The following is a 23,575-nucleotide window of genomic DNA, read 5'->3' on the forward strand; positions in this document are numbered from 1 at the left end:
AATGCCCCATTGGGGGCAGACAGACTGTCTGGTCCACACTGAGTCAGTGGGGAGGGGGCTACAATGAGCCACAGACCCCCAGGGCTAGAGGGCTGATCAGCCAGGATTCCACTTCCTCCTCAATCCCCACGGACACCTGGCGACTGTCCAATAGGAATCAGCTCATGTGACAGTCACACACTTTGGGCCCGATTTTAGCAGAGGTGCGGGTTCTCGGCGGGTGGTCCATCGGGCGCGTGGAAAACGCGGCCGGTGAATTGAGTGCGTCCCGCGCGCGATCGCAGGATAATTGAGGTCATTAACGTGCCGTTACGGGTTCTCCGCTTCTCAGCTGCGTGCCGGCGGCCTGCGCATGCGCAGTGACGGCTGAGCGATGGTGGAGCTCTATTTAAAGGGGCAGTCCACCAATGCCCCTCCAGCTGCAAACAAGAGGTAGCGCAACATGGAGCAACCCAGGGGTAAGGCTGCCCCGCGATTCTCTGACCACGCACTCCAGCTGCTGCTGGACGGGGTAAGGAGGAGGAGGGAGACGCTGTTCCCCAGCGACGGAAGGAGGTGCCCTGGCTCCGCCACCAGGAAGGCATGGGCGAAGGTGGCCGCGGAGGTTAGCAGCAGGGCCAACACCACCAGAACTTGGATCCAGTGTCGGAAGAGATTCAATGACCTCACTAGGTCCGGCAAAGTAAGTACACTAACGCACTCTGCCTCACTCCGTCTTCCACATCACCTCAAACACCTCACAACCCCATCTCCACTGACAGCACTGCGCTCCCGCACCAATCCTCACAGCCACCCAACTATCATCCTCACCGTGCCTGCATGTACCCACCGTCCCTGTCCCCACTCGACCACTACCACACACCCCAATGCCCATACAATGGGATGGCCATGTGGCACACGCATCCTCCCATCCATCTGCCCCACCCTCAACCCACCCACACCAATGCTTGAAGCGTCTCACAATACAATCATCACTCAATCACGCATCTGTGTTTTGCCTTCACAGGAGAAGAGATGCAAGAACGCCCGGGAAAGGGCACGCACCAGAGGGGGCCCACCACACGAGGTGGCTCTGACGGACGCCGAGGTGGACGTGTTGGAGATCAGCCACATGCTACATTGCCTGTCCGTGGCGGATGGCGAGGCGGGGGCTGCAGAAACGTCCGGTAGGGAAAGCTGACACTTAGCACTCATGATCGCAAATGATCTTAGCATCACCTGGCATCTGCCGCACCGCAACATTTGTCCACATGCCTGATATTGCCCTCTGTTCTCTTACAGGGCCGTCTGTGAGTGCCGTGTCCGTTGAGGGCGATTCCTCAGAGGACATGCCGGTCTCTGAGGGTCCATCGTCACATATGAGCCAAGCATCCACCAGCGCAGATACACACACCTCGGTGGGTCCCCCTCCTCAATTAGTTGGGATTGCACATGGTGAGTCACCACGCACATGTGAGCACGAGCAGACCCTGGTGGCAGGGGCAGCCGCGGAGGGTCCGCGTCGGTGGGAGCACTCTTCTCCAGGCTTTGCTCAGCCGGACCAAGATGCTGAACCCAGGGGGCCACCAGTCAAAAGGAGAGTCGTCGAGGGGCACCAGCACATTGCCGAGGTACTGGGAGAGGTGCCACGCGCACTCTCCACAATCGCGCAGAGGATGGAGAAGTTCAACTCCTGCACGAGGGGAATGGTGGCACAGGTGCAGGAGGGTATTGCCGAGATAGTGTCGCAGGGACGTGAAGGCATCTCTGAGATAGTGTCGCGGGTAGGTGTGGGAATGTCTGCGGTGGAGGACAGGCTGGCCTCCCTCGAGCGTCACGCACAGCTCAACATCGAGTCCATGCAGGCCCTCACAACGGCTGTTCGGATTCAGGGTGAGCAACATTCTGCCGCCATAAACAGGCTGACGGATACACTAGGGGTGGCCTTGCAAGGTCTCACCCACGTCATCCAAACTGCCGTCCAGCAGGGTGGAAGGGGTGATGTGGGCCTAGGCCACGAGAGGGAAGATGGTGAACGGGGACATGGAAGTGGGGACGCTACTCAAGGTGCCCCCACGTCTCACCCGTTGTCCCCTCTCAACCAGTACCCGCAATAGTCCATCCTCTCCAGGTGGCCGAGTCTGCCCCTGCACAGGTGCAGGAGGAGCAGTCTGTGGAGGGGCCCTCACGGGCACCGAAACCCAGGGGGCGTCGGCCCAAAGCATCTACCCGGTCAGGGCACGAACAAGAGCAACCTGCCACTACCTCTGCTGGAGCCACAGGGGTAGCACCACGTAGGGGTACCCGGAAACGAAAGGCAAAGGTTTTATGAACACAAAGGGAATGCACCAGGGTGTCTGACAAATTGTTATGTTTTTATTTTTAGTCCTTGAATGCACATACACAATAAACACAATTGTTCTCACCACTGCTGCCACCTCTTGTCCATTCTTCAGCGTCTTGTGCAATAGGTCCCTTCCGTGCGGCTCATCATGATGACGAACACCTGGTCCCACCCATTGGGTCACACTACAGTGGGTGCAGGAGTACTGGCACCACTCTTCTGTGGAGGGGGCTGGTATGGCCCCTCGTCTGTGCACGTGATGAGATGTGAACGCCTCAGACAGTGTGATGTTAGGAGAACCGTTGGCATATGAGTGCCTCCCTGGCCTGACGAGCATCCAGGCGAGCCGGTGTTCGGCCCATGGGTCGTTCCTCCTCCTCTCGCTCCTCCTCCTCCTCCTCATCGTCGTCCTCAATGTGGGTGGCGGGTGTGGATGGGGCCTCCTCCAGCGGCACCCCTCTCTGTTGTGCCATGTTGTGCAGGGCACAGCAGACAACTATAATTCGTCCCACTCTGAGTGGCGTGTATTGGAGCGCTCCCCCAGAACGATCAAGGCACCTAAAGCGCATCTTGAGCAGCCCTATAGCCTGCTCAATTGCAGACCTGGTAGCAGTGTGGCTGTCATTGTATCGACGCTGCGGCTCGGTGATGGGGTTCCTCAGAGGTGTCATAAGCCACGTGTGCAGGGGATATCCCTTGTCACCGAGGAGCCAGCCGTTGCCGGTGTTGGGTGCGTGGAAGAGGGGCGGGACGGTGGACTCCCTGAGGACGAAGGCATCGTGGCAGCTGCCAGGGTATCTGGCGCACACGTGTAGGAATCTCTGGCGGTGGTCACAGATGAGCTGGGCGTTCATGGAGTGATACCCCTTCCTGTTGATGAACAGCCCTGGCTCATGTGGAGGTGCCCGTATTGCGATGTGGGTGCAGTCGATTACACCCTGTACCCGTGGGAAGCCAGCCATGGCATGGAATCCAACCGCCCTCTCCGTCTGGCTGCGCTCGTTCATGGCGAAGTTGATGTAGTGTGAGGCCCTGTGGAACAAGCAGTCGGTGACCTGCCTTATGCACTTGTGTGCAGACGACTGACAGACCCCGGTGATGTCCCCGGTGGCACCCTGGAAGGATCCGGAGGCGAAGAAGTTGAGGGCAGTGGTGACTTTGACGGCGACAGGTAAGGAGATGCTGCTTGGTCCATCAGGGAGCAGCTCGTCGTTAAGGAGGCTGCAGATGTCGGCGACTACCTGGCGAGTGACTCTGAGCCTACGTATGCACTGCTGCTCAGAGAGGTCCATGAAGCTGAGCCTCGGTCTGTAGACCCTGTGCGGAGGGTAGTGCCTCCTGCGACGCATCTCTCTCAGCGGTTGCCCTCCCTCCTGCTGTGCAGGTGGATGTGCCACAGCACCGTGTTGGGGGGCTCCATGTCTCTGAGGCGGACGGCGTGGACTGCGAGGCTGCTGAGGCTGGTCATGCTGTTCGTCCTCCGAGGATGTCAAGGCGGCCCCCATCTGGCAGGTGTAGGTCTGAGGGGTTGTGCACGGTCGGTAAGTGTGTCCTCGCACCGGGGTTGCGGTTCCACGGCGGTGAATCTTCTTGCTTGGAGGAGGGTGGTGGAGGGCAGGCGTTGCCCAATGTGACGGAGTGGCCTCCTGCGTTGGTGAAGGCTCTTCCCCCCCCCCACCCCCACCTGTGGAATGCACCTTGGCAGCTGCCACAGGCTGCTGGCTGCAACACGTCTGTTTGGAGTGAGAGTGTTTCCCCCAGTATGGGAAACAGTCTCAGTTCAAGGTAAAATCCCACCCTTCCTAATAAAACAGCTCAATCAGGTCAGTTAATGACCTGAAATAGCTAAATAAATATTGTCAAGTGGCCTCCCGCTGGCTTTAATTGCCTGCGGGATTCCCACCAGCGGGGGCTGCGCGCGCACGCCGGCGCGTCCGTGGGGAACCCGGAAGTGGGTGGGATCGAGGCGGGATCCGGTCCCGCTCCGGGATTCCCCGATTTTCGGCGCCCCCCCCCGCCGAGAACGCACCCGATAGCGGGTGGTAAAATCGGGCCCTTTGTGTAAGTTGTATCCAGGAAGTGTGACTCTGACCCAGTCAGTCCAGGGGGAAGCTATTCCAATCCTCTCCTGGCCGGCCTCCCATCATCCACCCTCTGTAAACTTCAGCTCATCCAAAACTCTGCTGCCCCGTATCCTAACTCACACCAAGTCCCGTTCACCCATCACCCCCTGTGCTCGCTGATCTATATCGGCTCCTGGTCTGGCAACATCTTGATTTTAAAATTCACATCCTCGTGTTCTTGCGCCCAGAATACTTTGTGTGTGTCTGGGGTGGGAGGGGGGAGAACCCAGATACTAATCTGATGGTTGAGACGTCAGCCCTCCAGAGCACTGGTTGTATCTGGGAACAATGGAATTGCCAGACGATAACAGACCAAGGTCCGTCTAGTTCACCTACAATCCTGATAGTCACATAGTACAACGATAATGGAGTTACTGACTAATCACAGCAATCAATCTCGATCAATTAATCTCCAACAGACCCAGACATGAGGCGAGGAAAACCCCAATAGTGGAGAGCTTTGGGAATCATGGGTCCAAAGTCACCTGATCTCCCGAGCCTGTTACACTCACCACAGGTCATGTCATCTGACCCTAAGTCCTGATTACCTTGGCACTCGTAGCAGCATCTCCCCGGAGATCGGACTTTGATCAGGCCGTCGTGGCAGATGACAGAGAGGCATTCCTCGATGTGGCACTCAACATGGCCAAGCTAAAACAGACCAATCCAAAGGGAGCATCAGAGAGCGCGAGGGAGGGCGGCGGAGAGCGCGAGGGAGGGCGGCGGAGAGCGCGAGGGAGGGCGGCGGAGAGCGCGAGGGAGGGCGGCGGAGAGCGCGAGGGAGGGCGGCGGAGAGCGCGAGGGAGGGCGGCGGAGAGCGCGAGAGGAGAGTCCGAGAGGTGAGCACAGTATAACGGGAGAGACCGAGAGCGGGAGGAGAGTCTGAGAGTCTAAGGCAAGTCATGGCAGCACAGCTCGCACCCGTGATATGCTCCTCCTGCACTATGTGGGAAGTCATGGACACTACCAGTGTCCCTGGCGACCATGTGTGCAGGAAGTGTGTCCAGCTGCAGCTACTGGCTAACCGTCTTTCGGAGCTGGAGCTGTGGGTGGATTCACTGTGGAGCATCCGCGATGCTGAGACTATCGTGGATAGCACGTTCAGTGAGGTGGTCACACCGCAGGTAAAGATTACACACAGAAAGGAAATGGGTGACCGCCAGGCAGAGCAAAAGGACTAGGCAGGTAGAGCAGGAGTCCTCTGGGGCCATCTCCCTCTCAAACAGATATTCTGCTTTATATACTGTTGGGGGCACCACGGGTGGCTCTGCTGCACAGGAGGGGAGGAAGAAGAGTGGCAGGGCTATAGTGATTGGGGATTCAATTGTAAGGGGAACAGATAGGCGTTTCTGCGGCCGCAAACGTGACTCCAGGATGGTATGTTGCCTCCCTGGTGCTAGGGTCAAGGATGTTAAGGAGCGGCTGCAGGGCATTCTGGAGGGGGAGGGTGAACAGCCAGTAGTCGTGGTCCATATTGGTACCAACGACATCGGTAAAAAAAAGGATGAGGTCCTGCAAGGTGAATTTAAGGAGTTAGGAGATAAATTAAAAAGCAGGACCTCAAAGGTAGTGATCTCAGGATTACTACCAGTGCCATGTGCTAGTGAGTATAGGAACAGGAGAATAGACAGGATGAATGCGTGGCTGCAGGGATGGTGAAGGAGGGAGGGATTTAGATTCCTGGGACATTGGGACAGGTTCTGGGGAAGGTGGGACCTGTACAAGCGTGACGGGTTACACCCGAGCAGGACTGGGACCAATGTCCTCGCGGGGGTGTTTGCTCGTGCTGTTGGGGAAGGTTTAAACTAGAGTGGCAGGGGGATGGGAACGTGAGCAGGGAGATAGAGGAGGGGGAAACAAGGATAGAAGCAAAAGACAGAAAGGGAAGATGCAATAGTGGAAGGCAGAGAAAACAAGGGCGAAAACCAAATAGGGCCATAGTGCAAAATAAAATTAAGATGACGAGCAATCTTAAAAAGACAAGTCTAAAGACATTGTGTCTAAATGCACGGAGCATTCGCAATAAGCTAGATGAATTAACAGCGCAGATAGATAGTAACAGTTAGGATATAGTTGCGATTACGGAGACATGGCTACATGGTGACCAAAGATGGGAACTGAACATCCAGCGCTATTCAATATTTAGGAAGGACAGGCAAAAAGGGAAAGGAGGTGGGGTAGTGTTGTTAGTAAAGGAGGAAATCATTGCAATAGTGAGGAAGGATATTGGCTCGGAAAATCACAATGTGGAATCTGTATGGGTGGAGCTAAGAAACACCAAGGGGCAGAAAACGTTGGTGGGGGTTGTCTATAGGCCCCCAAACAGTAGTGGAGATGTAGGGGAGGGCGTTAAATAGGAAATTAGAGACGCATGCAAGAAGGGTACAACTATAATCATGGGTGACTTTAATCTACATATAGATTGGTCAAACTAAATTAGCAATAATACTGTGGGGGAGGAATTCCTGGAGTGTGTACACGATGGTTTTCTAGACCAATACGTTGAGGAACCAACTGGAGAACAGGCGATCCTAGACTGGGTATTGTGCAATGAGAAAGGATTAATTAACAATCTTGTTGTGTGGGGTCCCTTCGGGAAGAGCGACCATAACATGATAGAATTCCTCATTAAGATGGAGAGTGAAGTAGTGGAATCCGAAACTAGGGTCCTGAATCTAAATAAAGGAAATTATGAAAGTATGAGGTGCGAGTTGGCGATGATAGATTGGGGAACTTTACTAAAAGGGATGACGATGGATAGGCAATGGCTAATATTTAAAGAATGTGTGCAGGAATTACAACAATTATTCATTCCTGTCTGTCTCTGGAGTTTCGAAGGTTAAGGGGTGATCTGATCGAAGTTTATAAGATATTAAGGGGAACAGATAAGGTGGATAGAGAGAAACTATTTCCGCTGGTTGGGGATTCTAGGAGTAGGGGGCACAGTCTAAAAATTAGAGCCAGACCTTTCAGGAGCGAGATTAGAAAACATTTCTACACACAAAGGGTGGTAAAAGTTTGGAACTCTCTTCCGCAAATGGCAATTGATACTAGCTCAATTGCTAAATTTAAATCTGAGATAGATAGCTTTATGGCAACCAAAGGTATTAAGCGATATGGGCCAAAGGCAGGTATATGGAGTTAGATCACAGATCAGCCATGATCTTATCAAATGGTGGAGCAGGCACAAGGGGCTGAATGGCCTACTCCTGTTCGTATGTTCCTATGGCGCAAAAATAAAACAGGAAAGGTGGCTCAACCGTGGCTTACAAAAGAAATTAGGGATAGTATTAGATCCAAAGAGAAGACATATAAAATTGCCAGAAAAAGCAACAAGCTTGAGGATTGGGAGCAGTTTAGAATTCAGCAAAGGAGGACAAAGAGATTGATTAAGAGGGGAAAAATAGAGTATGAGAGTAAACTAGCAGGGAACATAAAAACTGACTGTAAAAGCTTCTATAAATATGTCAAGAGAAAAAGATTAGTGAAGACAAATGTAGGTCCCTTACAGTCAGAAATGGGGGAAATTATAATGGGGAACAAAGAAATGGCAGAACAATTAAACACATACTTTGGTTCTGTCTTCACAAAGGAGGACACAAATAACCTCCCAGAAATGTTAAGGAACTAAGGGTCTAGTGAGAGGGAGGAACTGAAGGAAACCAGTGTTAGTAAAAAAATAGTGCTAGGGAAATTAATGGGGCTAAAGGCTGACAAATCCCCAGGGCCTGATAATCTACATCCCAGAGTACTAAAGGAAGTGGCCCTGGAAATAGTGGATGCATTGGTGATCATCTTCCAAAATTCTAGAGACACTGGAACAGTTCCTGCAGATTGGAGGGTGGCAAATGTAACCCCACTATTTAAAAAAGGAGGGAGAGAAAAAACAGGGAATTACAGACCAGTTAGCCTAACATCAGTAGTGGGGAAAATGCTAGAGTCTATTATAAAAGATGTGATAACAGAACACTTGGAGGGCATTAACGGGATTGGACAAAGTCAGCATGGGTTTATGAAAGGGAAATCATGCTTAACAAATCTACTGGAGTTTTTTGAGGATGTAACTAATAGAATAGATAGGGGAGAACCAGTGGATGTGGTGTATTTGGATTTTCAGAAGGCTTTTGATAAGGTCCCACACAAGAGGTTAGTGTGTAAAATTAAAGCACATGGGATTGGGTGGGGGATATACTGGCATGGATTGAGAATTGGTTGACAGACAGGAAACAGAGAGTAGGAATAAACGGGTCTTTTTCAGGGTGGCAGGCAGTGACTAGTGGGGTACCGCAGGGATCAGTGCTTGGGCCCCAGCTATTCACAATATACATCAATGATTTGGATGAGGGACCTGAATGTAATATTTCCAAGTTTGCAGACGACACAAAGCTGGGGTGGAATGTGAGCTGTGAGGAGGATGCAAAGAGGCTCCAATGTGATTTAGACAAGTTGGGTGAGTGGGTAAGAACATGGCAGATGCAGTATAACGTGGATAAATGTGAGGTTATCCACTTTAATTGTAAAAACAGAAAGACAGATTATTATCTGAATGGTGATAGATTGGGAAAAGGGGAGGTGCAACGAGACCTGGGTGTCCTTGTACACCAGTCGCTGAAAGCGAGCATTCAGGCGCAGCAAGCAGTTAGGAAGGCGAATGGTATGTTGGCCTTCATTGCAAGAGGATTTGAGTACAGGAGCAGGGATGTCTTACTGCAGTTATACAGGGCCTTGGTGAGACCACATCTGGAGTATTGTGTGCAGTTTTGGTCTCCTTATCTGAGGAAGGATGTCCTTGCCATGGAGGGAGTGCAACGAAGGTTTACCAGACTGATTCCTGGGATGGCAGGACTGACGTATGAGGAGAGATTGGGTTGACTAGGCCTATATTCACTAGAGTTTAGAAGAATGAGAGGTGATCTCATCGAAACATATTAAATTCTAACAGGACTAGACAGACTCGATGCAGGGAGGATGTTCCCGATGGCTGGGGAGTCCAGAACCAGGGGTCACAGTCTCAGGATACGGGGTGTGCCACTTAGAACCGAGATGAGGAGAAATTTCTTCACTCAGAGGGTGGTGAACCTGTGGAATTCTCTACCACAGAAGGCAGCGGAGGCCAAGTCATTAGATGTATTCAAGAAGGAGATCGATATATTTCTTAATGCTAAAGGGATCAAGGGATATGGGGAAAATGCAGGAACAGGGTACTGAGTTAGACGATTAGCCATGATCATTTTGAATGGCGGAGCAGGCCTGAAGGGCCGAATGGCCTACTCTTGCTCCTATTTTCTATCCACGTGAGAGCGGGGGACGGCGGCACAGGGATAGAGAGAGAGAGAGAGAGAGAGACTTACGTTGCAGGAACATGTGATACATTCATCGATGGAGTCAGTCCAAGTTTCACCATCAGAAACACGGCGATTTTCAGCCTCGATCACACATTCTGCAGATTAAAATGAAAACGGTGAGATACAGAGTAAAGCTCCCTCTACACCAACCAATCAAACACTCCCAGGGCAGGTACAGCACGGGTTAGATATAGAGTAAAGCTCCCTCTACACTGTCCCGTCAAACACTCCCAGGGCAGGTACAGGGTTAGATACAGAGTAAAGCTCCCTCTGCACTGTCCCATCAAACACCCCCAGGGCAGGTACAGCACGGGTTAGATACAGAGTAAAGCTCCCTCTACACTGTCCCGTCAAACACTCCCAGGGCAGGTACAGCACGGGTTAGATACAGAGTAAAGCTCCCTCTACACTGTCCCGTCAAACACTCCCAGGGCAGGTACAGGGTTAGATACAGAGTAAAGCTCCCTCTGCACTGTCCCATCAAACACTCCCAGGGCAGGTACAGGGTTAGATACAGAGTAAAGCTCCCTCTGCACTGTCCCATCAAACACTCCCAGGGCAGGTACAGGGTTAGATACAGAGTAAAGCTCCCTCTACACTGTCCCATCAAACACTCCCAGGGCAGGTACAGCACAGGTTAGATACAGAGTAAAGCTCCCTCTACACTGTCCCATCAAACACTCCCAGGGCAGGTACAGCACAGGTTAGATACAGAGTAAAGCTCCCTCTACACTGTCCCATCAAACACTCCCAGGGCAGGTACAGCACGGGTTAGATACAGAGTAAAGCTCCCTCCACACTGTCCCATCAAACACTCCCAGGGCAGGTACAGCACGGGTTAGATACAGAGTAAAGCTCCCTCTACACTGTCCCATCAAACACTCCCAGGGCAGGTACAGCACGGGTTAGACACAGAGTAAAGCTCCCTCTACACTGTCCCATCAAACACTCCCAGGGCAGGTACAGCACAGGTTAGATACAGAGTAAAGCTCCCTCTACACTGTCCCATCAAACACTCCCAGGGCAGGTACAGCACGGGTTAGACACAGAGTAAAGCTCCCTCTACACTGTCCCATCAAACACTCCCAGGGCAGGTACAGCACAGGTTAGATACAGAGTAAAGTTCCCTCTACACTGTCCCATCAAACACTCCCATGGCAGGTACAGCACAGGTTGGATACAGAGTAAAGCTCCCTCTACACCGTCCAATCAAACACTCCCAGGGCAAATACAGCACGGGTTAGATACAGAGTGAAGCTCCCTCTACACTGTCCCATCAAATACTCACAGGGCAGGTACAGCACAGGTTAGATACAGAGTAAAGCTCCCTCTACACTGTCCCATCAAACACTCCCAGGGCAGGTACAGCACGGGTTAGATACAGAGTAAAGCTCCCTCTACACTGTCCCATCAAACACTCCCAGGGCAGGTACAGGGTTAGATACAGAGTAAAGCTCCCTCTCCACTGTCCCATCAAACACTCCCAGGGCAGGTACAGCACGGGTTAGATACAGAGTAAAGCTCCCTCTACACTGTCCCATCAAACACTCCCAGGGCAGGTACAGCACGGGTTAGATACAGAGTAAAGCTCCCTCCACACTGTCCCATCAAACACTCCCAGGGCAGGTACAGCACGGGTTAGATACAGAGTAAAGCTCCCTCTACACTGTCCCATCAAACACTCCCAGGGCAGGTACAGCACGGGTTAGATACAGAGTAAAGCTCCCTCTGCACTGTCCCATCAAACACTCCCAGGGCAGGTACAGCATAGGTTAGATACAGAGTAAAGCTCCCTCTACACTGTCCCATCAAACACTCCCAGGGCAGGTACAGCACGGGTTAGATACAGAGTAAAGCTCCCTCTACACTGTCCCATCAAACACTCCCAGGGCAGGTACAGCACGGGTTAGATACAGAGTAAAGCTCCCTCTTCACTGTCCCATCAAACACTGTTGGGGATGGGACTGAGAACGAGAGACAAAGCAGGGAGTGAGTTTGTCTCAATCCCATGCCAGAATTTTCTGAGTGAAGAAGCTTCATCTTAAAATTTCACTTTTACATATTTTTCCTCAATGTTTTTGGGCAAGGCTAATTCAGCACGGTAAGGGGAGAGTAACGGGGAATAATGATGAATAACCTGAATAAGTGAGAATAAGGGGGAAGTAACCGGGAATAAGGGGGACTAACAGGTAAAAACGGGGAATAATCAAAATTAATGGGGATAACCGAGAATAACTGGGAGTAACGGATAACCGAGAATAACCGCGAGTAACGGGATAACCGAGAATAACGGGATAACCAAGAGTAATGGGGATAACAGAGAATAACTGGGAGTAATGGGGATAACAGAGAATAACCGGGAGTAACCCTACCGTCACAGATTGGGCAGCAGGCGCCTGTGGGAGTAAATTGCTCGGAGAATGGGCAGCTGAGGAGGTGGCAGCTCTGGTGGATACAGATCCAGGTCAAATCCTGCAACAAACACACATCATTCAATGGGGCCGAGGTCAGTCAGTGATGTGCAGTCTGATCCCTAACGCAGCAACAAAAAGCCTCTGCTCTCTGGCAGAGGTCCCCTGGAGAGCTGGGTGTGGGACATCCCTCTCTAAAGTTGAGATCCATTTGCTTCAAAGTTAATTGTCACTTGGAAAAGTCTGGGCTAATAAATGAAAGTAGTACGGATTTATTTGTTAAAGGAAAATCATGTTTGACTAACTTGATTGAGTTCTTTGAAGTAACGGAGAGGGTTGATGAGGGTAGTGTGGTTGATGTGTATATGGACTTTCAAAAGGCATTTGATAAAGTGCCACATAATAGACTTGTTAGCAAAATTAAAACCCGTGGGATTAAAGGGACAGTGGCAGCGTGGATACAAAAATGGCTACGGGACAGAGACCAAAGAGAAAGGTTGTTTCTCAGACTGGAGGGAAGTTTACAGTGGTGTTCCCCAGGGGTCAGTGTTAGGACCACTGCTCTTTTTGATATTTATTAATAACCTGGACTCGGGTATCGAGGGTATAATTTCAAAGTTTGCAGCTGACACGAAACTCAGAAATGTAGTAAACAATGAGGAGGATAGTAACAGACTTCAGGAGGACAGAGACAGACTGGTGAAATGGGCAGACACACGGCAGGTGGAATTTAACACAGAGAAGTGTGAAGTGATGCATTTTGGTCGGAAGAATGAGGAGAGGCAAAATAAACGAAATGGTCCAATTTTAAAGGGGGTGCAGGAACAGAGAGACCTGGGGGTGAATGTACACAAATCTTTGAAGGTGACAGGACAAGTTGAGAAGGCTGTTAAAAAAGCATATGGGATCCTGGGCTTTATTAATGGAGGCAGAGAGTACAAAAGCAAGGACGTTATGCTCAACCTTTATAAAACACTGGTTCGGCCTCAGCTGGAGGATTGTGTCCAATTCTGGGCACCGCTCTTTAGGAAGGATGTGAAGGCCTTAGAGAGGGTGCAGAGGAGATTTACTAGAATGGTACCAGGGATGAGGGACTTCAGTTATGTGGAGAGACTGGAGAAGCTGGGATTGTTCTCCTTCGAACAGGGAAGGTTAAGGGGAGATTTGATCGAGGTGTTCAAAATCATGAGGGGGTTTGACGGAGTAAATAAGGAGAAACTGTTTCCAGTGGCAGAAGATTCAGTAACCAGAGGACACAGATTTAAGGTGATCAACAAAAGAGCCAGAGGCGAGATGAGGAAACATTCTTTTACGCAGCGAGTTGTGATGATCTGGAATGCGCTGCCTGAAAGGGCGGTGGAAGCAGATTCAACAATAACTTTCAAAAGGGAATTGGGTAAATACTTGAAGGGAAAAAAATTACGGGGATGGGGCTACCGGAAAGGGCAGCGGAATGGGACTGATTGGATAGCTCCTTCAAAGAGCCGGCACAGGCACGATGGGCCGAATGGCCTCCTTCTCTGCTGTACCTACTACAATACTTAAACATATTACGGGAATTGGTCGCGGCCCTGTGTGACTGTATGGGTCTCAGTCTAGGACCGACTGGCACAGGTCCGACAGCACAAAACCACACACCCTGCCTCACGTACATGCTAAGGGAAAAAGGAACAGAGTCCCATCAAACACTCCCAGGGCAGGTACAGGGTTAGATACAGAGTAAAGCTCCCTCTACACTGTCCCATCAAACACTCCCAGGGCAGGTACAGCACGGGTTAGATACAGAGTAAAGCTCCCTCTACACTGTCCCATCAAACACTCCCAGGGCAGGTACAGGGTTAGATACAGAGTAAAGCTCCCTCTACACTGTCCCGTCAAACACTCCCAGGGCAGGTACAGGGTTAGATACAGAGTAAAGCTCCCTCTACACTGTCCCGTCAAACACTCCCAGGGCAGGTACAGGGTTAGATACAGAGTAAAGCTCCCTCTACACTGTCCCATCAAACACTCCCAGGGCAGGTACAGGGTTAGATACAGAGTAAAGCTCCCTCTACACTGTCCCGTCAAACACTCCCAGGGCAGGTACAGGGTTAGATACAGAGTAAAGCTCCCTCTGCACTGTCCTGTCAAACACTCCCAGGGCAGGTACAGGGTTAGATACAGAGTAAAGCTCCCTCTACACTGTCCCGTCAAACACTCCCAGGGCAGGTACAGGGTTAGATACAGAGTAAAGCTCCCTCTACACTGTCCCATCAAACACTCCCAGGGCAGGTACAGGGTTAGATACAGAGTGAAGCTCCCTCTACACTGTCCCATCAAACACTCCCAGGGCAGGTACAGCACGGGTTAGATACAGAGTAAAGCTCCCTCTACACTGTCCCATCAAACACTCCCAGGGCAGGTACAGCACGGGTTAGATACAGAGTAAAGCTCCCTCCACTGTCCCATCCATGACTCCCAGGGCAGGGACAGTAAGATTGCGACTCTGATCGATTCCAGTACGATAAGAGCAGGCACCCAGGCTGATTTCTCAGTTCTCAAACCCAGAGACACTATGGCCAATTGCAGAGTGCTGAATGGTGAGCAACAGAAATCAGTGAACACCAGGGACTGGGGAAGGAACCCTGGTGGGCCGTGGAGCACTGGAGCCGGCCTTCAAGTGACGTAGCTCCCCAGTGAGACACTGGACAGGGCTACTGCTCCTCTCTGCTCTCCGCTAGGAACCCTGATCCTGTCTCTGTATTTCCAGCTCTCACCTTGCACTGGCAGGTATAACAGGGGTCGTCAGTGGCAAGGACTTCACTCCCAAGCAGGTCTGCTGTGCAGTTACTTAGGGGCTCTGCAATAAAGAGAAACATTCATCAATCCCAACCTTAGTCACAAAGTTTATGTGTACATATTTTACAAAACAGGGAGCCATCCTGAACCCAGGCACGCTGTCCCTTTAAATGAAGTGTCCCTGAAGATCAGCAATTAGTGAGTGGTTTCTGTTCCCAGAGAGCTCTGTGTGTTTGGAGAGGTTTCCCCGATGACCAGGTGCGGAGTGGTCAGATGAGTGAAGGCAATGATTGGTGGACAATGTGTGTTGGCACCTTGGCTACTCCTGCAAGGTGTCAGTCGTGGCTCAGAGAGCAACTCTCTCGCCTCAGGTCAGGGGGCCCTGGGTTCAAGCCCCACTCCAGAGACTTGAGCACATAATCCAAAAGTCTTTTATAAACATAAAAATAGTAAAAGGGTAGTCAAAGGAAGGGTGGGGCCGATTAGGAACAAAAAAGGAGATCTTCTTGTGGAGGCAGAGGGTGTGGCTGAGGCACCAAATGAATATTTTGCATCTGTCTTCACTAGAGAGGATGCTGCCATTATAGCGCAACAATCGCCAAACAGGAGGGTTCCCTCCCAGTCGGGGAACACTTTAGCAGTCAAGGACATTCAGCCACCGATCTGCGGGTCAGCGTTCTCCAAGGCGGCCTTCGAGACACACGACAACGCAAAATCGTCGAGCAGAAGTTGATAGCCAAGTTCCGCACCCATGAGGACGGCCTCAACCGGGATCTTGGGTTCATGTCACGCTACACGTAACCCCACCAGCAAAAAAAGGGGGGAAAAAAATTTATATGTTTTTTAAAATTCTCTCTCTCTCTCTCTCTGCCATTTTAAGTTTCTTTCTGCCTGCCTGTGTAAAAGACACAATGTATATCGAGTGTACTGGGACGTGCTGTTCTCCGTGACTGGCCTGTTTGAATAACAACGACACCTTTTGATTGGTGTGATGCTGTCCCAACATCGTATAAGATATGCAATTTGAGAACCTTTTCATTCAATCATCTGACGAAGGAGATAATCTCCGAAAGCTTGTGATTTTAAAATAAATTTGTTGGACTATAACCTGGTGTTGTAAGATTCCTTACAATTATAGCAGTAAAGGAGGAGGTAGCAGCGATATTGGATAGGATAAAAATAGATAAAGGAGGTACTTAAAAGATTGGCAGTACTCAAAGTAGAAAAGTCACCCGGTCCGGATGAGATTCATCCTCGGTTACTGAGGGAAGTAAGGGTGGAAATTGTGGGGGCTCTGGCCACAATCTCCCAATCCTCCTTAGATAATGGGGACGGTACCAGAGGACTGGAGGATTGTAAATGTTACACCCTGTTCACAAAAGGGGAGGGGGATAAACCCAGCAATTACAGGCCAGTCAGTCTAACGTCGGTGGTGGGAAAACTTTGAGGCAACAATCCGGGACAAAATTAATTGGCACTTGGAAAAGTCTGGGCAATAAATGAAAGTCAGCACGGGTTTGTTAAAGGAACATCGTGTTTGACTAACTTGATTGAGTTCTTTGATGAAGTAACGGAGAGGGTTGATGAGGGTAGTGTGGTTGATGTGTATATGGACTTTCAAAAGGCATTTGATAAAGAACCACATAATAGACTTGTTAGCAAAATTAAAACCAATGGGATTAAAGGGACAGTGACAGCGTGGATACAAAATTGGCTACGGGACAGAAAGCAGAGAGTAGTGGTGAACGGTTGTTTTTCAGACTGGAGGGAAGTTTACAGTGGTGTTCCCCAGGGGTCAGTATTAGGACCACTGCTCTTTTTGATATATATTAATGACCTGCACTGTCAGAGGGGCAGTACTGAGGGAGTGCTGCACTGTCGGAGGGTCAGTACTGAGGGAGCGCTGCACTGTCGGAGGGTCAGTACTGAGGGAGCGCTGCACTGTCGGAGGGTCAGTACTGAGGGAGCGCTGCACTGTCGGAGGGTCAGTACTGAGGGAGTGCTGCACTGTCGGAGGGTCAGTACTGAGGGAGTGCTGCACTGTCGGAGGGTCAGTACTGAGGGAGTGCTGCACTGTCGGAGGGTCAGTACTGAGGGAGTGCTGCACTGTCGGAGGGTCAGTACTAAGGGAGTGCTGCACTGTCGGAGGGTCAGTACTGAGGGAGTGCTGCACTGTCGGAGGGTCAGTACTGAGGGAGTGCTGCACTGTCGGAGGGTCAGTACTGAGGGAGTGCTGCACTGTCGGAGGGTCAGTACTGAGGGAGTGCTGCACTGTCGGAGGGTCAGTACTGAGGGAGCGCTGCACTGTCGGACGTTCCATCTTTCGGGTGAGATATTACACAGAGGCCCCGTCAGCCCTCTCAGGTGGATATAAAAGATTTCATGAGGCTCTTTGAAGAAAAGCAGGGGAGTTCTCCCCGGTGTCTTGGTCAATATTCATCCCTCAACCAACATCACTAAAAACAGATTACCTGGTCACTATCACATTGCTGTTTGTGGGATCTTGCTGTGTGCAAATTGGCTGCTGTGTTTCCTTCGTTACAACAGTGACTGCACTTCCAAAGTACTTCATTGGCTGAAAGAGCTTTGGGACATCTAGAGGTTGTGAAAGGCAAGTCTTTCTTTTCATGCTGAGGGCCCTTTAAATAACTGGACTGAAGTATTAAATGATAAACTGCAGCTGAGAGGTGCAGGTGATGCTTCGTGCTTCTATCCCATTGGAGGGAGATAGATAGTGAATGCTCAAATAGACATGACATAAAATTATTACAGATAACCAATCTGGGTTCATGAAGGGGCCGTCTTGTCAATCTATTTGACTGGTTTCTTTGAGGCTGTGATAAAGAAGTTTGGTAGGGGTAAGGCAGTGGATGTGGTTACTTGGATTTCAGTAAGGCCTTTGACACAGTTCCTCTGGAAAGGCTGGTACTGAAAATAAAGAAAGCGGGAATCAGTGGAAATATTGACTCACGGGCACAGCTGGGACAGCAGTGATCGGGACTCGGGACCAGGATCAGATTCTTCGGACAGTCCACCAGACTGGAACACTGGCTCCGGTAACATCGGAGGTGCTGCTCGCCATCCGCCATCACCTGGGGGGGGGGGGGGGGGGGGAAAGAGAGGGGGACCTTTAGGAGGGGTGCACAGTTTTAGGGACAGAGCAATGGGCAGTGGGGTAACACGGGGATACAAGGCATGATGACTGGAGAGGGGGGGGGCCAGGGGACCATGGGAGAGGGGTGGTGAGTGAGGGGTCAGAGGGAGGGAAGGGAAAGATCAGGAGGGTGGGGGCCCGGGAGCAGGGGGGAGGGGATCAGGAGGCCCGGGATTATGGGGGAGGGGAGCGGGGGGCCCCGAGATCGGGGGGTGTCCGGGATTGTGGGGGGGGGTCGGGATCGGGGCAGGGGAGGTGCCCGGGATCGGGGGGAGGGGATCGTTTGGCGGGGGGGTGGGGGGAGAGCCGGGATCGGGGGGAGGGGATCGTTTGGCGGGGGGGGGGGGCGGGGGGAGAGCCGGGATCGGGGGGAGGGGATCGTTTGGCGGGGGGGGGCGGGGGGAGAGCCGGGATCGGGGGGAGGGGATCGTTTGGCGGGGGGGGGGTGGGGGGAGAGCCGGGATCGGGGGAGGGGGGAGGGGATCGTTTGGCGGGGGGGGCGGGGGGGAGAGCCGGGATCGGGGGAGGGGGGAGGGGATCGTTTGGCGGGGGGGTGGGGGGAGAGCCGGGATCGGGGGAGGGGGGAGGGGATCGTTTGGCGGGGGGGGGGTGGGGGGAGAGCTGGGATCGGGGGAGGGGGGAGGGGGTACTCAGTACACACAGTATATTTGCCGAGAGTAAGTTCTGGATAAACACTCCCAAAATCCCCAGAGCAATCGAATAAAATTCCTGAATATTCATTTGCTCTTTCCTGACTCCAGACACAACTTCCTCAATCATCGACCATCGCCTCCCCTGCCCCAGGATCCCCGTGTACTCCCAATCATCGACCATCGCCTCCCCTGCCCCAGGATCCCCGTGTACTCCCAATCATCGACCATCGCCTCCCCTGCCCCAGGATCCCCGTGTACTCCCAATCATCGACCATCGCCTCCCCTGCCCCAGGATCCCCGTGTACTCCCAATCATACAATCTTACAGCACAGAAGGAGGCCGATTGGCCCATTGTGTCTGTGCCGGACCATTTTCCCCGTCCAACATTCTCTACACTCTCACGTGAATCAAACAGATGTGTTATCATCTCTGGCCCTTCGTCCCATTGTCAACAGTTTAATCCTATTCTCTCACTCTCCAAACCAGACATATACCCAAGCCGTTTCTTTTTGAAGGAGTTAATCTTCTGAGCCCGGGTGCTTTCACAGATTGTATTGGTTGCTCTCTGGGGGGGCTCTCAGTTCAGACTGTGTCCTCGGGTTTGCTTTTATGAAATGACACCTCTTACCTCACAAGTGCAGATCTCACAAGGGTCATGGGTGGGCTGGAAGCTCTCGTCTGGGCCGTACACACGGTTGTTGTAGATGCAATCTGCAAGGTACAAAAAAAAGTGAGCGCTGGACAGTGTGCCAATCACAACCCATGAGCGACTGGCACTAACATTGGATATTGTGCCAATCACAACCCATGAGCGACTGGCACTAACATTGGATATTGTGCCAATCACAACCCATGAGCGACTGGCACTAACATTGGATATTGTGCCAATCACAGCCCATGTGCGACTGGCATTAACATTGGATAGTGTGCCAATCACAGCCCATGTGCGACTGGCACTAACGTTGGATAGTGTGCCAATCACAGCCCATGTGCGACTGGCACTAACATTGGATAGTGTGCCAATCACAGCCCATGTGCGACTGGCACTAACGTTGGATAGTGTGCCAATCACAGCCCATGTGCGACTGGCACTAACATTGGATAATGTGCCAATCACAGCCTATGTGCGACTGGCACTAACATTGGATATTGTGCCAATCATGACCCATGAGCGACTGGCACTAATATTGGATAGTGTGCCAATCACGGCCATGTGCGACTGGCACTAACATTGGTGAAGTGCTCACCTGGAGCCAGCAGTGTCCAAGGTTCAGAGCTCACCTGGGCAACAACAACTCGCTCCCTTATTTGACGTACCTGCACACGCGGGGCAGCATTCTCCGGCTATACGGATCTGGTTCACACACGGAGTGACACAACGAATCTCTGAGCAGGTCACGACCCCGTCCACACACATACACGTCATACAGGGGCTCGTGGGAGCAAACCAGGTCCCTCCTTCCTGATATTCTTTCCCGTTGTACATACAACCTGGCAGAGATGGCAAAAGAGGTTAGTGCCCATCGAATGGAAGGGCCCGACTGTTAGAGCTGGGCACTGCACTGTTAGAATCTCACTATCGGCACATCTGCTCCCACAGCACAGGCTACACTGAGCTCACCCTCGACCCCTCTACATCACATACAGGTCAGGTCACATGTGTCACCCAGTCCCTCATCAGAGAGGGGAGACCCCCATCAGAGAGGGGAGACCCCCATCAGAGAGGGGAGACCCCCATCAGAGAGGGGAGACCCTCATCCCCGGACCCTTCAATATTTTCCTTTCATGTGTTTCTCTACTTCCTGTAAATGCTCCAACAGCCCCTCGTGGAATGGGTCCCATATTCTAATAACCTTCTGTGAAACATTCCTCCTCCTCTTCCCCTTTATGCCTCCAGCACTAACCCTGAGTTTCTGCCCCTGTTACTGATTCACTGACAAGTAGAAACAGTCAGTCAGTATTTCCCCCTCAAACCATATCAACACTTTGAACCATTCAGGAGGGAGGGGGGGGGGGGGTGCACGAGGGAGGAGGGCATTGGAGGCGGTGAGGGCGAGGAGGGAGGTGGGCGCGAGGAGGGAGGTGGGCGCGAGGAGGGAGGTGGGGGCAGAGGGAGCGGGTGGTGGGGGCGGAGGGAGGTGGGGCGGAGGGAGCGGGCGGAGGGAGGTGGGGGCAGAAGGAGCGGGCGGTGGGGGCGGAGGGAGCGGGCGGTGGGGGCAGAGGGGGTGGGCGGGACGGTGGGATGGACGGAGGGAGGGGATGAGGGAGTGTGGAGGTGAGGGAGTGGGATGGAGGGAGTAACAGGAGGTGGGATGGAGGGAGGTGGGATGGAGGGAGTGAGAGGGGGTGGGATGGAGGGAGTGAGAGGGGGATGGGATGGAGGGAGTGAGGGGGGTGGGATGGAGGGAGTGAGGGGGGGTGGGGTGGAGGGAGAGAGGGGGGGTGGGATGGAGGGAGTGAGAGGGGGTGGGATGGAGGGAGTGAGAGGGGGTGGGATGGAGGGAGTGAGGGGGATGGAGGGAGTGAGGGGGATGGAGGGAGTGAGGGGGATGGAGGGAGTGAGAGGGGGGGTGGGATGGAGGGAGTGAGGGAGTGGGATGGAGGGAGTGAGGGGGGTGGGATGGATGGAGTGAGAGGGGGTGGGATGGAGGGAGGTGGGATGGAGGGAGTGAGAGGGATGGAGGGAGTGAGGGGGGTGGGATGGAGGGAGTGAGGGGGGTGGGATGGAGGGAGTGAGGGGGGGTGGGATGGAGGGTGTGAGGGGGGTGGGATGGAGGGAGTGAGGGGGATGGAGGGAGTGAGAGGGGGGTGGGATGGAGGGAGTGAGAGGGGGTGGGATGGAGGGAGTTAGGGGGGTGGGATGGAGGGAGTGAGGGAGGGTGGGTTGGAGGGTGTGAGGGGGGTGGGATGGAGGGAGTGAGGGGGGGTGGGATGGAGGGAGTGAGGGGGTTGGGGTGGAGGGAGTGAGGGGGGGTGGGGTGGAGGGAGTGAGGGGGGGTGGGGTGGAGGGAGTGAGGGGGGGTGGGGTGGAGGGAGTGAGGGGGGGTGGGGTGGAGGGAGTGAGAGGGGGTGGGATGGATGGAGTGAGAGGGGGTGGGATGGAGGGAGTGAGGGGGGTGGGATGGAGGGAGTGAGGGAGTGGGATGGAGGGAGTGAGGGGGGTGGGATGGATGGAGTGAGAGGGGGTGGGATGGAGGGAGGTGGGATGGAGGGAGTGAGAGGGATGGAGGGAGTGAGGGGGGTGGGATGGAGGGAGTGAGGGGGGTGGGATGGAGGGAGTGAGGGGGGGTGGGATGGAGGGTGTGAGGGGGGTGGGATGGAGGGAGTGAGGGGGATGGAGGGAGTGAGAGGGGGGTGGGATGGAGGGAGTGAGAGGGGGTGGGATGGAGGGAGTTAGGGGGGTGGGATGGAGGGAGTGAGGGAGGGTGGGTTGGAGGGTGTGAGGGGGGTGGGATGGAGGGAGTGAGGGGGGGTGGGATGGAGGGAGTGAGGGGGTTGGGGTGGAGGGAGTGAGGGGGGGTGGGGTGGAGGGAGTGAGGGGGGGTGGGGTGGAGGGAGTGAGGGGGGGTGGGGTGGAGGGAGTGAGGGGGGGTGGGGTGGAGGGAGTGAGAGGGGGTGGGATGGATGGAGTGAGAGGGGGTGGGATGGAGGGAGTGAGAGGGGGTGGGATGGAGGGAGTGAGGGGGGGTGGGGTGGAGGGGGTGGGATGGAGGGAGGGAGTGGGATGGAGGGAGTGAGAGGGGGTGGGATGGAGGGAGTGAGAGGGGGTGGGATGGAGGGAGTGAGAGGGGGTGGGATGGACGGAGTGAGAGGGGGTGGGATGGAGGGAGTGAGAGGGGGTGGGATGGAGGGAGTGAGAGGGGGTGGGGTGCACGGAGTTGGGAGGGGGTGGGGTGCACGGAGTTGGGAGGGGGTGGGGTGGAGGGAGTGAGAGGGGGTGGGGTGGAGGGAGTGAGAGGGGGTGGGGTGCACGGAGTTGGGAGGGGGTGGGGTGCACGGAGTTGGGAGGGGGTGGGGTGGAGGGAGTGAGAGGGGGTGGGGTGGAGGGAGTGAGAGGGGGTGGGGTGCACGGAGTTGGGAGGGGGTGGGGTGGAGGGAGTGAGAGGGGAGAGTTGTTACCTCGACACTGTGGACAGCAGGATCCCACGATCGTTACCTGCTGCACACAGCTGAGCGTTGGGCATTCGACGGGCAAACAGTGCACATCGCCACCCTGCAACACAAGAATTAAACATCACGACATGAGCTGCGCCACCGTCAATCACATCAATCGCCCGTCAATCACATCAATCGCCCGTCAATCACATCAATCACATCAATCACCCGTCAATCGCATCAATCACACGTCAATCACATCAATCGCCCGTCAATCACATCAATCACCCGTCAATCGCATCAATCGCCCGTCAATCACATCAATCACCCGTCAATCGCATCAATCACCCGTCAATCACATCAATCACCCGTCAATCACATCAATCACATCAATCACCCGTCAATCGCATCAATCACACGTCAATCACATCAATCGCCCGTCAATCACATCAATCACCCGTCAATCGCATCAATCGCCCGTCAATCACATCAATCACCCGTCAATCGCATCAATCACCCGTCAATCACATCAATCACCCGTCAATCGCATCAATCACCCGTCAATCACATCAATCACATCAATCGCCCGTCAATCACATCAATCGCCCGTCAATCGCATCAATCACCCGTCAATCACATCAATCACCCGTCAATCACATCAATCGCCCGTCAATCACATCAATCGCCCGTCAA

The 23,575-nt window shown here is 53.2% G+C and overlaps 1 protein-coding gene across 1 annotated transcript in view; it reads right to left on the bottom strand.

Annotated features, from left to right (window-relative positions):
• kcp (kielin cysteine rich BMP regulator) overlaps nt 1-23,575 on the bottom strand; it is a gene marked incomplete at its 5' end in the record, with an annotated part of 133,848 nt that overhangs the window by 13,670 nt on the left and 96,603 nt on the right. The window contains 8 exons of the mRNA XM_067980480.1: nt 4,995-5,097; nt 9,798-9,886; nt 12,164-12,263; nt 14,959-15,041; nt 17,952-18,072; nt 19,416-19,498; nt 20,105-20,278; nt 22,907-23,000. Coding sequence (XP_067836581.1) covers nt 4,995-5,097; nt 9,798-9,886; nt 12,164-12,263; nt 14,959-15,041; nt 17,952-18,072; nt 19,416-19,498; nt 20,105-20,278; nt 22,907-23,000 — 847 coding nt within the window. The remainder of the gene's footprint in view (nt 1-4,994; nt 5,098-9,797; nt 9,887-12,163; nt 12,264-14,958; nt 15,042-17,951; nt 18,073-19,415; nt 19,499-20,104; nt 20,279-22,906; nt 23,001-23,575) is intronic.

This window comes from Heptranchias perlo, unplaced genomic scaffold, assembly GCF_035084215.1.
Source record: "Heptranchias perlo isolate sHepPer1 unplaced genomic scaffold, sHepPer1.hap1 HAP1_SCAFFOLD_594, whole genome shotgun sequence".
NCBI lineage: Eukaryota > Metazoa > Chordata > Chondrichthyes > Hexanchiformes > Hexanchidae > Heptranchias > Heptranchias perlo.